Source organism: Phragmites australis, chromosome 23 (assembly GCF_958298935.1).
Source record: "Phragmites australis chromosome 23, lpPhrAust1.1, whole genome shotgun sequence".
Lineage (NCBI taxonomy): Eukaryota > Viridiplantae > Streptophyta > Magnoliopsida > Poales > Poaceae > Phragmites > Phragmites australis.
This window is the reverse complement of record NC_084943.1, coordinates 2,211,528-2,231,671: the sequence shown is the minus strand read 5'-3', so window position 1 is coordinate 2,231,671 and position 20,144 is coordinate 2,211,528. Positions and strand designations below refer to the sequence as shown.

General features: G+C 42.2%; 1 protein-coding gene across 1 annotated transcript; it reads right to left on the bottom strand.

Annotated features, from left to right (window-relative positions):
- Positions 1–13,195: 13,195 nt before the first annotated feature.
- Positions 13,196–14,673, bottom strand: LOC133906482 (probable WRKY transcription factor 62). The gene is made up of 3 exons (XM_062348407.1): positions 14,241–14,673; positions 14,003–14,119; positions 13,196–13,917 (listed from the first exon to the last, which is right to left on the bottom strand). Exons 1-3 carry the CDS (start codon positions 14,555–14,557, stop codon positions 13,407–13,409), a joined length of 945 nt encoding a protein of 314 aa, XP_062204391.1. The 5' UTR covers positions 14,558–14,673; the 3' UTR covers positions 13,196–13,406.
- Between the last annotated feature and the right edge of the window lie 5,471 nt (positions 14,674–20,144).

Sequence of the window (20,144 nt, the reverse complement as noted above, 5' to 3'; positions counted from 1 at the left end):
CTGGGTTGTATGATATTTATACTTTACAACTACTATTGTTAAAAAAAAATTATAGCTTCCTATCTAATGTTTATTAGCTACGTCTCATTGTCGGACAAATGTATTCTACGATTTTTTTCATCTTTCCATTACGTATAAGAATTGAATCGCAAAATAAAAAAGCAACATAATATTTTCACGCTAAATATCTTTTCTAGTGATAGAAATAAAATTTTCGCTGAATAGTTTTTCATGCATACAATAAAATTTAAAAACATTTACCGATTTTCTGTACAACAAATTTGTTAATTCACATAATGCAAAAGCAAAATAATTTTATGACGCTAAAATTATTTTCTGCCATGCAAATCATATTTTCGTGTCGTGAGGACTCGAAAAGAATATTTTCGCGTGCTCAGGATGGGACCAAATTTTTTCGTGCGACCAGGATGCGAAAAATCTATTTTCGCATTCTGGTACGGCGAGAAAGGGTTTTCGAGCCCTCCGGACGCGAAAACTCCTTTTTCGCATCCTGAGGATGCAAAAACCCCTTTCTCGTGGTACTAGAATACGAATAGGTATTATTTTTGTAATTTTCATAATTTGCGTATTATTTCTGAAATTTACATATAAAATAATCATATTTAAAAAAAATTCTTGACCAGTGTGCCACGCCAATTGATTTGAGGCTCTATGAAGTCTTTTGCTTACCAAATATGACGCTACAGGGTTGGATCTTGCTAAAGAGCCTGCCGGTCGGTGACTGTTAGTATGAGCATTAGGCGTTTAGATCCTGCAATAAAGACAGGCAAGTGCTAGTGGTTGATATTTGTCAAATGGAGTCTAAATTAAGAAAGTGAAATGGCACTACTGTCTTGTTAATCTCGGCTTAGACATTACGGTTCAGCATTCATATTTCAGCAACAGACATGCATCAGGAGCCAAAAAACAACTTGCCATAAACTACTTGTATATATCGCAGCAACCATCGATAGATGCACCCTGAGATTAACATTGTTAATCACCAACAGATAAAATTTAGAAATCAGATTAAATATTATATACACACGCGTTGTAATAGCTTAAGAAATGTTGTGCTGACCAGGTTGGGAATAATCAAGCGGCATTTGGATGATAGATTAGACGCTTCGAGAGAGACGGGTACGTGCGATCCACCAAATAATAGCAACTTGCAGCATACTACTTTATTTATCTACGCTACTGTATTGATTGTTCCAATCAGCCCATTATGTCACGTTTCAGTACTGCTCCATTTTTGCTTGCGAACGAATTCAATATTTCTCTGACGATCGCATTGTGATGTACACACTTGGAAATTATTTAGTGTTTTGTTTACAAGAATCAACAGAACGCCCTGTCCACTGACGATAGCTTGAGATTTTGCTGCAGTAGCTTGAGTTGTTGATACCTCATTGGTTTTGTGAACCCATCAGCAAGTTAATCTTGTGATGAGATAAATCTGATCTCCAATAACTTTTGTGCAACTCTTTCACGAACAAAATAAAAATCAAGTTTGATATGCTTTATTCATGTAGAAAAGACATGATTAGGCGATAAATATGTAGTACCAAGATTATCATATCGGAGACACGGTGCTCTTCCTAAAAAAATCCAAGCTCTCCCAACAACGACTGAATTCATATTATTTCTACCATAGCATCCGCAAGACCCTTTATTATGACTCAGTACTGGATCTTATGACTGTAGTTTGTTTTCATGAGCTCCACGAGATCAAATTTGATCCGAAGAACACCACAAAACCACTAGTTAATCTCCTGTCACTACCCAGCTTAGTCTGCATATGAAAAAGCATTGACCAGAGTAGAGGATGATCTGCATATTCTCAGTCCATATTTGAATGTATGCTTGAGATATCGCATAATTCTTTTCACTGCTATCAAGTGCTAATGCAAGGGTGTCTGCATAAATTGACATACCTTATTTACAGCAAATGAAATATCTGGACGGATCAATGTTAGATATTGTAGAGCTCCAACAAGACTACGGTATTTAGTTGCCTCAGCTGCTGTAAGTTCTTTTTCTTCAGTCTTCATCAATTTCTCTGACATGGATATTGGAGTGCTAACAGGTTTATACTACTACATACCAGTGCGCGTCAATATTTGTGTCATGTACCTTTGTTGTGACAGTATAATCCCATCTTCATCTTTTTTCAATTTTGAGAAAATAATGAAGATCACCAAGATCTTTTAAAACAAATTCCCCCTGCAAATCTTGAACTAGCTTATTGACCACTTGGCTTGAGAAACTAGTCACAATAATATCATCAATATAGACTAGCATATAGATGACTGTTTCACCATGATTATATATGAACAATGATGCATCAGCTCTTGAGAGAACAAACTCCAACTCTTGCAGCTTAGCACTCAATCGCATGCTCTGAGTGACTGTTTTAACCCATATAATGCTTTATCCAGCTTGCATATATGACTAGGAAAGTGGGATCTTCATACCCAGAGGTTGTTTCATAAACACATCCTCTTCCAGAACGCTATGGAGAAACGCATTTTGCACATCCAATTACTTTAATTTCCATCCTTACGAGACGACCAAGGATAATATTAACCAAATGGTATAAGCTTTCACCACCGGACTAAAGGTATCCTCATAATCGATCCAATAATGCTATTTGAAACCTTTTGCAACCAGTTGGGCTTTACACCTATCTATCGTTTCATCTGGCTTCCTCTTCAATTTGTACACCCACTTTTTTGGAATTCGAAAGTAGAGGAGTCTCTACTTTATATATTCAAAAGCCCAGAAGGGAAATGTTCAGTTCACATTTTGCTGAGAGCTGAACGAGAACCGAGTACAAGAACAGAGAACAAAAACAAAAGAAGAAGGGTAACAAAAGCGATAACCAAAAACAAGAAACAAAACAAAAGAGAAGAAACATAAAACCATAGCAGAAGGCTCAATCTCCATGAGTGACGAAAAGGTTTGCCCATTGGTGCAAGCAAAGAGCGTGTTCCTCTTTTGCCTGGACGACCCATTGGAGCAACAATTCCTTGATCTGCATTTTAATGGCTTGCACCGACGGTAACTTTCCTTCAAAAAAAGATCAAAGAGGCAGGCAGCAAAGCAAACCATCCATGTGTCACTTAGATCCGTCGGTATCGCCTGAGTGCCAATTTGATGAACTCTAGCACACTAGACGTCTTGTTTGCAATAATTTCTAAGTTCAGCGCATACCAAATGGGACTTGCTATTTTGCATCTAAGCACGATGTGATATATGGACTGGACCGCAGGGCAGTGTAAGCAGAAGCAGTCATTTGTCCAACCTTTGGACGTTCTTCTCTCATTGGTGTTTAACCGGTCTCTGAGGGCAGGCCATAGCAAGATTCTCTGACTTTTAGGAATGATTTTGTTCCAAATCTTGTTGTACGAGTACCAGGTTATTCCGGTCTCAGTTAGTAAATTGTAGAAGCCAATAGTGTTTGTTTCACCGGTTGATGCCACTAGTCTTCTGTGGTCATTTTCCCTTGGATCTCTGGATACCTGTGATAGCAGAGATTCGAGATCATGCAGCTCTTGTTGGGCTTGGTTTGGTAATGGCGAGTGCAATTGGATGTTCCATGTCCCGCCTCAAAATTGAGAGTCAAACGTGCAATAAGTGTTTGCAGCGAAACTGTATAAAACCGGGAAACTGTATCCATTTGTCTAGCCAGAAGCTGATGTGTCATCCCGTTCCTATTTGATAGGTGGTGGTGAAAATTAATATTGCAATTTGAGATTGTATCATTTTCCAGACTGGGGTTGCTTGAGATGTGGCGTGTAGTGGGATCTCTTCCTTCAAGTATATGTTGCTCAACCATTGGAAGCACGGTTCAGCTGATTGGCTTAAAAGCTTGCTGACAAGCTTGCAGATCATGGATTTGTTATGCTGATATAGGTCTCTGATCCCTAGCCCTCCATTCTTTTTTGATAGTTTGACATAGTTCCAGATCAATAGGCAGGAGCTTCCTTTCGCTGTCGATTCCCCTTTCCATAAGAAGCTTCTACGGATTTTGTCCACCGCCTCAATCGTTTTGGCTGGCCACAGAACACAAGCCATAAAATATGTTGGTATGGTTGAGAGAACATATTCCACTAAAGTGGCTCTTCCTGTTCTTGACAAAAGGTTCGGCATCCACCCTGGGAGCTTCCATTCTATCCGATGAACTACTGGTAGTACCTGCGTGTGGCAGACTTTAGTTTTGGATAGAGATAAGCCAAGGTAAGTGCATGGCAGACCTGTTATATCACAGCCTAGCAGATTAGCAGCAGCTCTTGCTTTACTTTTAGGCATGTGTATTGGGGCAAAAGTGATTTTGTGGTAGTTTATTTGTAACCCTGTGAATTTGGAGAAAGCATGAAGAATTTGCTTGATAAAAACTGCATGTTCCTTATTTCCTCTTAGTAGAATGATTGTGTCGTCAGCGTATTGGATTACTAGCCACGCTACTCCATCCACTATTGGGTGCTTGAGGAGGTTGTTCTCAGATGCTTTCTTCACCATTTTTTTAGGATGTCTGCCACTAGAATAAAGAGATATGGTGAAATTGGGTCACCTTGTCGGACTCCACGTTTATAGTAAAATGAGTCTCCCTTCATGCCATTGATTAGCATTTGTGATTTTCCTGAGTCTAATCGCTTATTGATCCAATGTATCCACTTATTTGGAAAACCTCTCTGCTACATTGTAAGGTTGATACATCTCGAGTCAATAGTGTCGAAAGCCTTATGAAAATCAAGCTTAAGGACTATCATTGGCTTCTTCCTTTTGTGTGTGCGCGCATTGTACCAAGTATGAGGCCAATAGGAAGTTCTCTGAGATAGACCTGTTTGGTAGAAAATCTGACTGCATTGCATCCACCAAATGTTTCATAACTGGCTATACCCTGTTGGTTAATACTTTGCTCACAAGTTTTGGTGTGCTGTGCAGGAGAGAAACTGGCCGGTAGTATTTGAGTTCCACTGGTGACACTTTCTTTGGCAGTAAGGTGATATAGGAGATATTCATTCCTGCAATGTCAGCCGTGCCAACATGTATGCTATTGATAGAGCAATTAAGTCTGGTTTGAGCTCGTTCATAAACTTTTTGTAAAATTCATTTGAGTAGCCATCTGGACCTGGACTTTTGTTGTGTGGAGCTTTTTGAATGGCCATTACAATTTCTTTCCATGTAAAAGGACGCTCCAGTTGGGATATTGTTGGAGCACTAGGGTATAATCTGCTGAGATCAATGCAATGTGACCAATTGGATTGTTGAGTGAACAATTCACTGGAGTAATCTATTGCGATCTAAATTTTCATGTTATTGTCGTAGTGCTCTGCTCCATCTTTGATAAGTATTTTTATTGAGAAACCAAGTTGAAATGTGTCTTGATTTATTTGTGATGGGTGATTGACATTGGTATTTATTTGGCTTGATGATCTAGTTTTGTATGAGATTTGATGTGATTTGAATTGATTTGGGGTTTTATTTGAGTATATTGATTATGGACTAACTGGAATTGGAGTTGGAGATATGTGTTTGCTTGTATCATGATGTGCAAGTGATGGATGCAACTTGGCGGTCGACGGCGGGATGATCGGGGCTAAGTAGAGTGCTTGGTGCTGGACGATCAAGGAGGCCGGACGGAGTTAAGGGTGATTCTAGCTGAACACGTGGAGGTCAAGCAAAGCATGGAAGGTGGATGAAGATGGCGTTTGACAAAGTCAAGAGAAGGGGATGCCGGTGCAAATGACAAGGCGGCCCGAGGGATCGGGAGCAGGAGAGACTTGCCGGCGATCAGGATCGCATGACGGAGTGCACACATGGACATCGAAGCGCTTTCTTAAGGTGTAAGCAACGCAGCGAGTCAAGCTTTGAGAAGCGGGGGTATTTTGGAAAAAAATCTAGAAAACTTAGGGATCAAGATTCCTAGGCTTATAAATAGAGGGGTAGGGCTATGAGAGAGTTTGAACTAGCCACTTGAGCCCTCTTGTGCCACCCATTTGAGAGCTTAGAGTTAGGGTTTTAGAGCAGAGAAGGATGAGTGCGTAGCTTATGTAATATGTGAGAGTTTTAAGAGATAAATCTTTGTAATCCGACTAAAATATGGATGACTTCTTTGAGTAATGAAGTTTGTGTTTTTGCATATGCTCGAATTTCCCTCCTTCTAGTTTTTCTCTATTGGTTCTCTTGCAAGTTTGCAAGTTTTTCGGTTCCGGTTTTGATTTTCGTTTTAGTTTTTGGGATGAAATTTCAGCACCTTGTGAGGTTATTTTTCTTGTTGCTAGAGGCATAAAATTCGCATACACACGTTTATGTTATGGGATCTTAAATTTCCTTGCCTCTAGACAATCAACTTGGAGAATTTTGTTTCGCGGTGTTCATCTTTTCTTGTTTCTTTGCAAATCATGATCTTTCGAGTGCTAAGACACATGGATTGATCTTAAATAGAACCTATGGTTCATATACCATCCGTAGAGTCGTATTGCCTCGATTTTCTCTTGTTAAAACTTCTCTCTATTTTTACTTCCGCTTGAGTTTTGAGGTGTGTTGGGTGGTTCAAATAGGAGAGGACTATCGATTTTGCAAGAAATTTGTTAAGGTGCATATTCACCCCCTTTAGTCGCCAATCTCATTCCTATAATTGGTATCAGAGCCGGTTTGATCACTTGTTGACCTTAACTGGCTTTGTGATCCATATGTGACATGGAGAGAAGTGAGAAGATTCCGCTATTTGATGGCCATGATTTTTTGTACTGCAAGGTGAGCATGGAGGCTTATCTCTTAAGCCAAGGAAGTGCAATTTGGGAGGTAGTTGATTCCAACTACGAGATCCCTGCTGCTCACATGACTCAAGTTCAAATTGAACAGTATGAGGCCAACAACAAGGGTAGAAATATTTTGTTCACAAGCCTGAGTCGAAATGAGTTTGACAGGGTTCAACACCTCTGTACTGCCCAGGAGATCTGGACTACTCTAAGTGTCTTTCATGAAGTCACTAATCAGATTAAGGTCAGACACCAAAGCACATACAACCAAGAATATCAAATGTTTGTGCAAGGTCCTGGAGAGTTTTTGGATGCCATGTTTGCTCACTTTGATGGAATTGTTAGCAATTTTCGATCAACTGGTGTTTTGCCCTATTCTGACCACGAGAGAGCGTTCAAGCTTCTCTATGCTCTAGATCGTAGCATATGGGAAGTGAAAATCTCGAGCATTGAAGAGTCATCAAGTTACGATATATTAACTTGTGATAAACTCTTCAGCAAACTTAAATCCATCGAGATAGTCAAGGCGGATCGGATTGGTCTCGAAAACCCCCTATGGATTCAGGATAATGATGTTTAACGCATGCCAAATGTTTGGTATGATTTAACTACTACAAGCAGTTGAAATAGCACAATACATAGCGCATGCGATGATAAAGTCAAGTTTTAAGTTGATCAATTAGATTATTGAAAACATGGGTTCAAAATGATCAAGGAGATAGTACTTGTCTTCTTTGAAGTCTTATTCTAGTCCTTGGTCGAAGTTAGGGTTCTCCGGTTCCTCTGTGAATTCATCTGGTTCTGCAAACACAACTACGATTAACGACTGCCTGTGCTATAAGAATCAAATAATACCAAATGAAAAACAAAATGAGCCCTAAATGGTATCACACTGTGATAGAAGGATGGATCTCGAATTTAGATGAATTTAGGTGAAAGAATCGCCAGAATCGGAGTCAGAACGGAGAAGTTATGACTCCCGGAAGATTTAATCTAAAATTAATTCTAGAAAATCCAAAAAGTTAGTATTCATGGTGGACCCATATGTGGGACCCATTGAACAGGGATGGTGGGCCCATTGAACAAGACTCAAGGGCCGGACATCTACTCGCTATGGGGAACCCATTTTGGCGCTCATCGCAAGCAGACGGTGACCGGAGCACTCCTAGACGATGGCCATAGTTGGTCAAGGCGGTGGTAGATAAGAGGGGCAGCACCTCCCTGCGATTTGTGCGCTCCGCGTACCTACAAGCTTCCCTAGGCTCACCTACAGCTACACGGCATGGCGGCTAGCACACAAAGAGGGGCGAGGGTTACCAGCGACGACCACAGCATGACGCCGGGGTAAAATCCCGCGGCTAAACTTCTGCCACGCGAAGGTGGGTCACACAGGCCACCTAAATAGCTACAGGGAGGGGCCTCAAGGAGGAAGGAAGCTCACTAGTGTGCGAAGAGAAATGTGGTGGCCGACGTTGAAGGATGCAAGGCGGTGGTGATGGCATCAAGCTCCACCTCACGTCTACGCGCTCACTTTCGGTGTCTGGACGAAGACAGGTAGCACACGGGTGGATGGTGAGCTCCGCTTGCTTCTCTGCTGCTCACGGGTAGTGTCGGCAGTGAATTAGGTGATGGTAGTGCGGACTATAGATGGGGAAGAAGGGGGAAAAGGGAGCCAACATAACCAATTTATAGAGGGGAGGAAGCAGAAGGTGGCGGCGGTGAGATGGTGCAGCTTGTGCTCCAGGTAAACAGAGAGGCCCACTGAACAATGCCTGACTGGGCTAGTTCTGGGCCTGGATATGGGCTTAGGTTTGGGCCTGGGCTGGGTTGCACAATGGCAGCCCACCGGGGGAAAACGACCTGAGGCCATCGTGGGTTTGGAAAGGGGCCTTCCCACTAGGGTGTTGCTTCAGCCACTAGGATGCGCCAGCAGGCCGGCCCATCAGTGGGCCGAGCCACAGCATGCTTGGCCGAGCTGCACTGCCATGGCCAGAAGCCCATGTGCGTAGTCACCGGCCACAGTAGAGCAGAGAAGGGGCGGCAAGGAATTGTGGTGGTGCATCACTGGAGAGCTCATCAGAATCGGCAAGGGGCAGTGGGTTTAGCCGAGGCTAGGTGGCCAGGGATCTACAGGTGCCAGCGAACCCATTTTGGTGTTTGTCGTTGGAAGGCGGTGGCCGGACCAATCCCAGACGGCGGTCGGAAATGGGGACAACGGCGAAATGGAATTGGGCAACACCTCCCCTCTAACTGGAGTGATCTACCTATAATGAAAAGAAGCCTAATGCTCCTGGGCTACATGGCATGATGGCCAGCTCACACAGAGTGAGGGAGGAGCACCGGTGGCGAGCAATTCACCGACGCGACGGGGAAAAATTCCGCAACCAAGCCAAGCACGCGAAGGCCGTACACAAGGGTGAAGATATGCTACCTAGGGGGAGAAGAGGGGCTAAGGAAGCTCACCGGTGTCTGGACCGAAGGGAAGGACAACGGCTGGCGGGGAGAAGCTTCAGGCGGTGGCGGTGGTGGCGTCTGCTCGGCCTCGGGTTCGCATGCTTCCTCCCAGCATTTGGACGAGGAAGGGCAGGCGACACAAGGTCAACGGCAAGAGCCTCGTCCTTCTCAGCTGCCCACGGGGGAGAGGCGACGGCGGTGCAGACTGCAGACGGGGGAGAAGGGGGGATGGGCAGGCGTGCCCATTTTATAGAAGGCGGGGAAGTAGGAGGTGGCGGTGTCGGCTCATGCTCCCGGTGAACAGAAGAGCGGTACCTACCAGAGTTTCCGTGGTGCGCGTTGCAGTGCTTCCACCGGCAATCCGCGTATGGTGGACGCTGAAGTCACACATTGTTAGGGGGCTGCCTCAGGCGGGGCTTACGATAGAGGTGAGAGAGAGAGAGAGAGAGAGAGAGAGAGAGAGAGAGGGCGCAGAAGTCACTGGTTCATCAATAAGGGGGAGGAAGCATCAGCGGCTGTGAACAGAGAGGGGTGAGTTGTAGGTGGGAGAAGACTCCCATTGACGGGTCCCACGTGTCGGTGAGGGACAATGGCAGTGCGGCTGGGTTGCGCTCGCGTGCGCATGCATTGGGACGGGTGATCGTGCAAGCTGGGCGGGCATGCGTGGGGAATGGGCCGGGGAAGCGCATCGTAGCCCATGCGTGCGGGGGAGGGGAGAGGGGAGGCTAGGTTGCGGAGCTGGGCTGCCTAGAAAGAAAGAGAAGGGAGGCGGCCGAGAAGAATAAAAAGATTTTGGAATTGATTGGGATAAATTCAAATAGATTATTTGAATTAAAATGAATGTGTATTGTTCATAGTAGCATTTTTCTGTATGCTGCCTTTTATTTCGGTGATCAAAGTTCTTGAATTGAAACCGCGAACACTAACTTCCTATATTATCATAAATCTCAACCTGTGCACATTCAGTCCATCATTACTAGAACTGAGGTAGTTAAATTCTTGAACTGTGCCTACCTAGAGTTTATCACAGAAATTCTGAATCCTGGTAGTGGCATTATGTTCTCATATTAGTTTCTGATTTCCAAACTACACTTGGTTACTGCACTTCACTGTCTGAAATCTGACCTAAGTGTGTTATCAAAGAACCCTTTAGTTGTTTACTGCAGTCACTAGACTAAAATTTAACTGAATGCAGTGATGCCAGTGTTTGTTGCCCGACCTGTGAGACAACATCTCTGTTTGTTTGTGTGCCAAATAACATGTAGGAGATATACCTTTTTCTTCCTATGGTGACTAGTACATGTTCTCAAGCTATCCTGATACTAATGCTCAATTCTCAAATTTGACTTAGGTGACAACCACTTGAAGTTTGACAATTGAAGGCCACTAGATTAAAGTCAAGGTTTTTTATTTGAAAAAAAAAAGATTGAATCCAAGTTAGGAGTGGTAGCAGATAAGCAATAAGGGTGATGTATCCAGATTTCAGTTTTTGACAAGATGTGTTAGAAGTTGTCAAGGGTATTAATTATTTTGTAGCAGATTAGCATTGAGTGATTCATTTGTCAAGAATTTAATCCTACGGTTATCACAAATTATGTCATGACTACATGTATAAAACATTTATTGTGAATGGAATCAATGGTATATTTGGAAAATGTAGCATCAAAGCGTACATATGTGCTAGTGTTTCGAATGTTTTCTATTATTTATTTAGCACTATCTGTGATGACAATCATTGAAGCCATTTGAGACGTCATAAAATGTCTTCATTTATGACGATTTTAAGAAGTCACATATTTAGTTGCCCGGCCGGGCAGCCCAGTCCTGAACTTTGTGACAATATGTAAATTTTCGTCATGGAATACATTATATGATGCAGCTTTTGTGACGAACACTATGACACCATAACTGTGTCTCAGAATACCCTTCTATGACAAAAATTGAACTTTTTTTATGTTTATGCTTTGTCATGCAATGTCAGATTTGTTGTAGTTAAACCTGACTAACCGGCCAGCAAAAAGTACAGTAAAAAACAACAACCCAAAACCACAAGTAGCTAGTGTGCGAACGTAACTGCTAACTCTACTCCTCATCTGCACCTTTGTCTCCTGCGAAGTCAGCATCCATCTCTTCATCTGAATGATAGCAAAAATGAGAACGGAAGATACTCAGCAAGTCCTATATTATTGCAAGGGGTTGATAGATGTATAAAGGATAAAGGACAATGCTTTACGGTTTAGTTTTAAGCATAAAGCAGTTTCATGCAGATATCCAATTATATTCTCTACTATTAACTTTGAAACAGTTTAAACAAGATAAAAATGTATGTATAGGGGGTTTTCGGTCCTGAGAGGGGCTACATCTCAATCCGCAGTCCCTATCATTGTGTCTGATGTACCTTCAGTACCACTTAGCACCTGGCGGATTGAGCTAGCAAGAGACTCAGATGCATACATATCTTGAAGTGCCACCTATACTTTCACGGATGAGCTCACGAACAAGACTTGAGAGAGCACTTTCGGAGAGAAAGACGGCAACATAGTACTGAGGACCATATGATCTTTTTGGAGCCAGATGTTGTACTCTGGGTTTGGAGCTTTCGTGGTGCCTCCTTCGGCGGTCACAATCACCATTTTGTTGGGCACTACATCGGTTTCTTCGACTAGGCTGAGGAGCTGCTAACCTCGAAGGATTGGCAGGATCTGTGCCTTTCATAGTAGATGATTGCCACACGTCAATTTCACATTGATTAGGTGACCATACAAGGGTATCGGCAGGAGCCCTCCAGCTGATGTCGTCAACCCTACGATCGTCAACATGCTGGTCACAGTTGTGCTCGTCGTCGACATGCTGATGATGATGAAGTAGAGGAGATGGATGTATGTGGACGGAGAAGAGGCTCTGGTACCATATAAAGTATACCAAAGTTATGAGAATTGCCGCACCGCAAAGGGTTGCCAGCCTGTTCTTTGTATAGTCATGGCAACAGCGTGTCGGACAAGGAATAGTAACCGAGTTGATTATTGAATACAACAATATAATCAATCTGTTACACGAATTGATCTACTTCTATATCTGTAATAGCACAATCTATTGAAATCAACTATATCTCTAGACAATAGGGCCACGCAAATTGTCAAATGCGTTGTTACCACCAGGTCCTAGAAAGACTTGAGATGCAAAATCCAATTGATGGTAATGCCAACTCAACGACATGATCCTCTGATTGATGTCAAAATTAGTGGAGTAGCATTGTTTCTTAGTGACGGAAAAAAGGTATCCATCCATGTCCGGCCCACGTACCTGACATGAAATGCGCGCAGAACAAGTTGTTACTCGCAGTTTTGACATCAGAAACCATGCTTAATGTTGACATCAGATGGTGCATGCATGCTTATGCGCGCTTAAAGTATGCAGCTCCAATCACATCCAATGCAACGACGATCCTTGGCTAGATCTGCTCTTGGCATTTTCCATCTTTTTAATTTGCCGTTTGTTTCTCTCTCTATAGTTTGTAGGATTTCCACAAGCGGTGCACACATGACATTGAGAATTAAAAAAACAGTTCAAAACTTTTGTTTTGGGGGTTTGCAAGAGGAGAGAGGTATGGAAGTAGAGTAGGAGACAGAGATGCTTGGTGAACCAAAACCATTGCCCTAAAAAAACCAAAACTAGAGTGGTAAATTAGTAGAAAATCCTTGCCCCCTCCCACTTCTTTAACATTTGTAATTTTTAATTGGAAAAATAAAGAAAAGGCAATACACCTGAACTGGTAAATTAGTAGAAAATCCTAAATTATAATTCTTCTTAGTCACCCTTGTTCATGCTAATTCGCTGATCTGTCAAGGAAACTATAGATTCTTTGGATTCTTTGCCAGATATATACAACCCATGTAAACCCATTATTTTTTTTTCCTTTTCGAAGGAAGAGAGGAAGTGCAAACAAATCTCTTCTAGACAACAGGCCGGGATAACTAAATCTACTAATCTCACACTGCAGGATCATTCATATTACATTATACTTTTCTGTACACCTCAAGCCAAACAGAGGAGATCATTCATATTTCAGGCTAATTTTCAGGGCATGTCAAGCCAAAAAGAGAAGAGATAATTCATACTTCACCGGAATTTCTCTCTATTGAAAAATGCGTTGGCACTTGTGTGTGTTGTAGCTACTGCTAGCTAGTAGTACGTGAAGCTATCGCACATGAGGAAAAGCTCGAGATCGTGGAGAGGGTCATTATCTCCCGCTGGTTCCATCGTCATCTGCCCCATGTCCCCAGAATAGTAGTCATCGCAGGACACCCCGGAGATGCATGAACTATTGGTGCTTGTCGTCGAGGGGATACCGGCAGCATGATACTCACTGACAGTGCCATAGAACTGCTGGCTACTGATAGGAAACGGCTCTTGGCATGGCGGTTGATCCAAAGGAATAATGGCAGAAGCCTCGACTAGAGGAGGCAGCACTGGTGATTCTTGCTTGATCATGGAATGACCTAGAAATGCAAGATTGTTACTGCTACTGCTGCTGCTGTTTTTCTTAGCAGTAGCTGTGGTCCTAGTGCAGTTGCAAGTGTGGTCGTTGTTGTAGGTGACTTCAAACACAGGTGGGTCACTGTTGTCCTTTTGCTGGATATGCTTTGTGGCCTGGCAACCAGTGTCATCCTTGTAGGTGCACCTGAAGTAGCTCCTGCAGGACGTAATAACAAGATTTCAATACTTGGCATAACTCACTTGAGCACCATTGAAGAGTAAGAAAGCAAATAACGACCGACCTTGTGAAGTGGGTGCCGTTGATCTTCTTCTCGCCATATTTTCTCCACTCGTAGCCGTCCTCGTAGGGCACGGTGGTTAAGTTGACCCATGAGTTCTTCCGACTCAATATTACTGATCTGGAATAGTACAATCGCAAACAACGATCAGTAAAGATCTTACGTGAATCGAAGAGATAGATTACTAACTGTACAAAATGATAAAAAGATAATTAAAATGCCCACTCCATCGCGCACGCACCTTCTTCTTTTGCCTCTTCTCGCCGTAGTCGTAATTGCATCGGGATCGGCTGCTACAGGGCTGGGCGATGAGAGTTGAGGCTCGGATTTGACGCTTGGTGTCGCGGGACCAGGTTGCTGCTGCTTCATGACGGAGAGGGCAACGCTGAGGGCTCGCAGCGCCTCGCTGAGCAGGCTCTGCGCCAGCTGGGTCGTCGTCGACGGCGGCTGAGAGGAATACTGGAGGAAGAGGAGAGGCTGGTGGATCTTGATGAGCTCGTACACCTGCGCCACCTCCCTCACCGCGCCCTCGCGATCATCCGGCAGGCAAGAAGCCATTAACAAAGTTTCGATCTGTGCTGTTGCTTCAGCTATAGATCGCTCCTCGCTAGCTGTATATATGGCGTAAGGAGTATCTTCTTCGGTTGTTGGATATGGATGTGTGTGCCTGTGTGTTTGTGGTAACTGATGAAGCTAGGTGCGTGTGCTATATATACGCGGTGTGCCTGGACCAGAGCGTGTGGAGCTCGAGCTGGGCACTAACCCAAGAAGATGCTTGGAAGCTCTGGCACTTTTTCTTCAGATATATTAATTACTACGTACATAGAAGTTCAGTCGTAACAAAAGGTTTTTCTTCCCTTCGTCAGTGCTGACGACGATTGGAGTAGACACGGAACGAAATGGAGACTACGATGTAACGGATCGAAGCTCACCCCGATCACGGAGCAATCAGCCAAATTACGGTTCAGTATTCAGATTTCAGAAGCAGACATGAAGCAGGAACCATAAACTACTTGTATTAATCTCAGCAACCATCGATGCAGCCCCTTGGGATTAATAATATTCTCAATCATCAGATATAAATCAGCAGTGGGAGTAAAGATTATAATTAAACACGTGTGACGATAATAGATTTTTAACATTCTAACATTCTCGTCTGATCAGGTTGGAATGTAAAACATAATAAGGAGCACATCATGATAGACGTTTGGAGAAAGCTACGTGAGATCGATCAAATAATAGCAACTTGCTCCGTACTATATTTAACTAGCTGCATTATGTACTAGATTATACTAGCAAGCGGCCCATTCTGTCACGCGTGCCAGTATTGCTCCTTGCCGCATTGCATGACATACCGCAGTGAGCCCTGTCAATTTACACACGAATAGTTTTCTAGCTTCCTTAATTAGCATATCTGTGGGCAACAGAGCGGTTTTACACACGGATAGCTTTTTCAGAACGTTCCTGAGCACATTTTCCATTGAGAAGAGAGCATTTTTACAAGGCACTATACAGCAAAAACCTAACATTACATTACAACCACTACAACAGAACTAGTCATCCGCGTTGGATCATCAGTGCCGGCTAGGTCAGAACCGGCATTGATAAAGTATCTGTACCGGTTCGTAACATCCCGCACTCGATCAATGATTGAGCCGGGTTGAAGCGACACTAATACTCAGTATCAGTGTCAGCTCTTGGCACAAATTGACACTGATACTTCAGTGTCGACTGGTAACTATGATTCGACACTGATACTTTTTATCAATACCGATTCAAAACTTGTCAAACCATCACACACTCCACCTCGGGACCTCCTCGCAAGATAACTTCCCCTGTCATTCCACCTTCCTCCCCCCACCAACACAAGGCCTGCGGCAACCTCCTCCCTCACAGAAGCGCCTAGGGTTTTTCCCTATCCCCGCTCGCTCCTTTAATCCGCTCTCTCTCCACCATCGTCCCCTCATCGACCCTTTCCACCCAGGCGTTGAGCTCCACTAGATTGGGTAGTGGTGAGAATGAGGGATGTGTTGGCCAGATCTGAAGGAGCTTGTAGTCTCTCCATCCCATTAGCGTAGCCATCGCCTTCAAGTTCCGTTAGCGCCGCCCTCACTGTGGCACACTCAACCCTAGCGGCGTGTTCTTCAGATCTGGGAATGGCAAGCACAGGGGAGGGGGCACCTGGACCCAAAGGAAATCCCCGTCCTCCCCCTCCAATCAACGCAGCCATACACCTTCGGTCAACGGTGCCTTCCTGAGGTATCATCTCCTGCCCTCCTCCATCATATGTGGTCTTAGTTAGTTACTAATTTGCGAGCCTCCCATCAGGCTTATCCCTAATCGCTAAATGCTCTTTGCATCCCTTATTGATTTCTGTTAATTTCATTCATATTTCGGTTTATCTTTTATCCCTAATTTCTGATTTTGTTCAACAAATCATAGAGTGATCACGGTGGCCTTGCGGAGCGAATCGATGTACTGGCTCTGGTATTCTATGGTGGTGTTGCAGAGGAGCAATAAAATCATGCAGATCCACAATCCCTAACTTCCTTTGATTCGTACTATTTTTCTTAATTCAGAGATGGAGTGAAGTTTCTCTAGAAATCATAGAGCTGGAAACAACTCTCAGCCAAAGGATAAGTACTATATTGAAAATTATGTGCATTTCCATGTTATGTTTATTTTCTGTACACGACCATTGTGAATAATTACTGAAACCATTATTATAACCTTTTCTACATACCTGGTTCCATTACATACATGGTTCAACAATTTTTTCACATAGGTTCATAGAACATTTAGAGACTAAAGATTTAGCAGCAAACAAATCTACAAATAAATCTTTGTTTCCTCATAGCTCTAGTTTTCATGCTTATAGATTACTCCACAAACACCCAGTTTATTGTTGCATATATTTAATTGAGCAATTGTGTTGACATGACTGGATCTAGATATCATGGAAAACTACTTATTTATCTATGACCTTATCTCAATTGTAGTAATCACTCAGACCCAACTTCATTTCTTATGCAGAGTGAGGCTTATGCAACTATGCAGAACTAGTTACAGCATTACAAGTGTGAACTGGTATGAGTTCCATGCTTTCTATTATATGAAGATATGCAATCCCCTCCTTGATACTGTGCAACCTGAAACTTTAGTCCTGGTCCACATAATGTGCTCCACTTGAATGTAGATTACACACCTATAATCTCAGTTTGTCATTTGAAATTTGGAGTTGAGAATTAAATATTAATAGATCTGTTACCAAATTTGATCAAGCAATGAGTTTGTGCAATGTTTCGTTTTGCCAATAGCCAAATGAGTCTTACTCGTGGCATTTAAGACTCTTTTTGAGTATAACACCATACTGCTCTCATAGCTAACATACGAGTATGGGCTAATCCTATAATCCAATCTCCGTTGTTACTCTAGCATCCTCGCAATGTGGAACTCTGCTTTCCAGCTGAATTCTGTTTTCGCTAGTTCATGACAATAGCACATATAATGTTATTCATTCTAGTTCATGATAATAGACATATATAATGGATGAATGTGTTCTGGATCTCACAAGTAACAATTAAAATTTCAGTACTTCGAATCTATTTTGTTCACTTTGTAGTTGAATACCTACAAGTAATAATTATCTTTGTAGCTTGTAGTATTTACAAAGTGACTATTGTCATTGCAGGTCCAAAGGGCCGATTGAATATTTTCTTAAAGTGGGATATCACCTGAGGCAAGAAGACAAATATATGTTAGATGGATAGCAGTAGCTAGAATTTCTATTTTATACATGGCTGATTGTTTCTAGGATTTTTTTTTATTTTGAGCTGTATATGCTCATTTTGTTGTATGACATATGTATATACGATATATCTTTTAATATACTGAGAATTCATATTACCAATGCAATGAACTGAAATATATATGCTTGTCTCATTTTTCTTTGTTTTGTATATATGATAGTAGGGCCGATGGACTGTGCATGAATAATTGGGCCAATCCAAGTCATGGCACCAGCATGGCTAGAAAGGCGCATGCGTTGTAGAATATGTAGGAGGGGCCATCAGTACCCGCTCATGATAAAAAGCCGGTACTGATAGTCATCGTATCATTGTTGGCTTGTCCCACAAACCGATACTGATAGTTGGTTCCGTGTTATGGACTGACACTGATACTCATTATCAGTGTCTGTTCATAAACTAGCACTGAAAATCACGGACTATCAGTACCGAGTAACCAATATCGGTTCAAAAACCATCATTAATATCATTTTTTAGCTAGCACTAATGACTCTTTCTGTAGTAGTAAACAGCAAAACCAAGCAGAACCATCAACAACCACCACTAGTCTTATCAAGAGATAAAAAATTAGCTAATAACTAAGGCATATATAGATATGGCTTGAATCTGTCCACTTCGGTTTTCATTTCTTGTTATGTAAAGTACTGACCCAAATTGTGTGAAACTTGTTAGAATATTAGCTCAATGAGTCCTCAACATCATGCCAAATTTCGTAACAATCCAAGAACATTGTACCACTCAAACTAATCATCTGGGTGCCAAGACTGCACACCTCTAAATCGAATGCAACCCAAATTTCACACAAACTCCCTCAAATTCGAATCTCCAATCAACAAAGAATCGACCAAATCGAAGTACTCTAAGTGTAGAATGAGTTCAACATGTTTGGTTTTGACCTAATTACGTTTAAGCCTCCGACCACAAGTTGAAAGACAATTGATTTGAGCGGGAGCCACCAAGCTAGCTACCTGGACAGAGTAAATCTCCTGTTCTTGTATTTTTGTCTTTGTCTTTGGTTGCTCTCTCTCTCTCTCATATTCTCAGCCTTATTCACTGTAAAGGAAGGATGTTGGACAGCATGCGCCTGCTGGCAACTGAGCAACGCCTCGGTTCTCACACATGGAATATCACCTCCTCTTGCTAAGCTAGAAAGGATTGTGACGTGGAAATTAAAGGGCACTGATCGTAATGCCAACGTAACACTAACTCGTCAGCATGGCAACGTAAGTGAAGAGGGAGAAAGGGCGACCGGTACAATTGACTCTCTAATTAATTAACTCCCGCAGGATCGTCGCTAGATTTGCATTCACCCTTTAATTTTCCTTTATCTCTAACCATGTTGCTGCCGTTTGTCTCTTTATAATGTGCACTTGTTTAATTTTCCACACGCAGTAGTGCGCATAGTATAACTTTACTTTCTGTAAAGAGGCTGACCAGTACCGCACTCTTGTACCTGCCTTGCAGATTCCATTTAACACTATTAGGATATATATATTTTTTAAAAAATTCTCTGCCTTTCTTTTCCACATGGATACTCTTAATTTGTGTAACATTTCATTCCAAGTAGTGTCTTCTTTGCTTGCCCAAGCAGCTTCAACGTTGTTCGGTTCTTCTTGTTTTGTTGTGTCAGAAAGTAATTGCGTGCTTGCACTATCTCAAAAATAGATAAAAGAGATATAAAATTAGTGACGGATTGATCGGTCGTAGTTATGATCTATCACCCATTACTCATCATCAATGACGGGTCTGCCTAATCTAATCATAAGTGACAGATCAAATTGTGACCTATCACTTTTAACTCGTTATCAGTGATGGATCATCCTAGATCAGTTATAAGTAATAGATTAAATTGTGACCCGTTACTAATGACTAACTCATCAGTGACGAGTCATGCTAGAGAGTCATTAGTGATAGGTCAAATTTTTACCTATCACTAATGACCAGTTTGATAAAACAGAACATATGAAGGAATCTTAATTAGTCAATCATTAGATGTATTAGTCAATCAGTTTGATGAAATAATGTATATTTCCTGTATACAACAGACCATAAAATGTGTAGTATAATGGTAAAAACAAATATTATTTTTCTAAAGCAATTTGATTTATAGTAGTATATTCACAATTTTTTTATTTTTCTCTTAGTTTTTCTCACCTCAGCAACACTAGAATAAGAATCATTATACATGTCTGCTCAAATTTGGTGTAAGGGGTGGTGACTATGGACAGAAACGAGCGTTCTAAAAATAGTGCAGAAACTTCTGGATGCAAGAACTCAATCTTGCAAGTCGTTTTGGCCTCAAAAAATTCGTTGAAACCAACTTTGTCAGTCGAAAATGG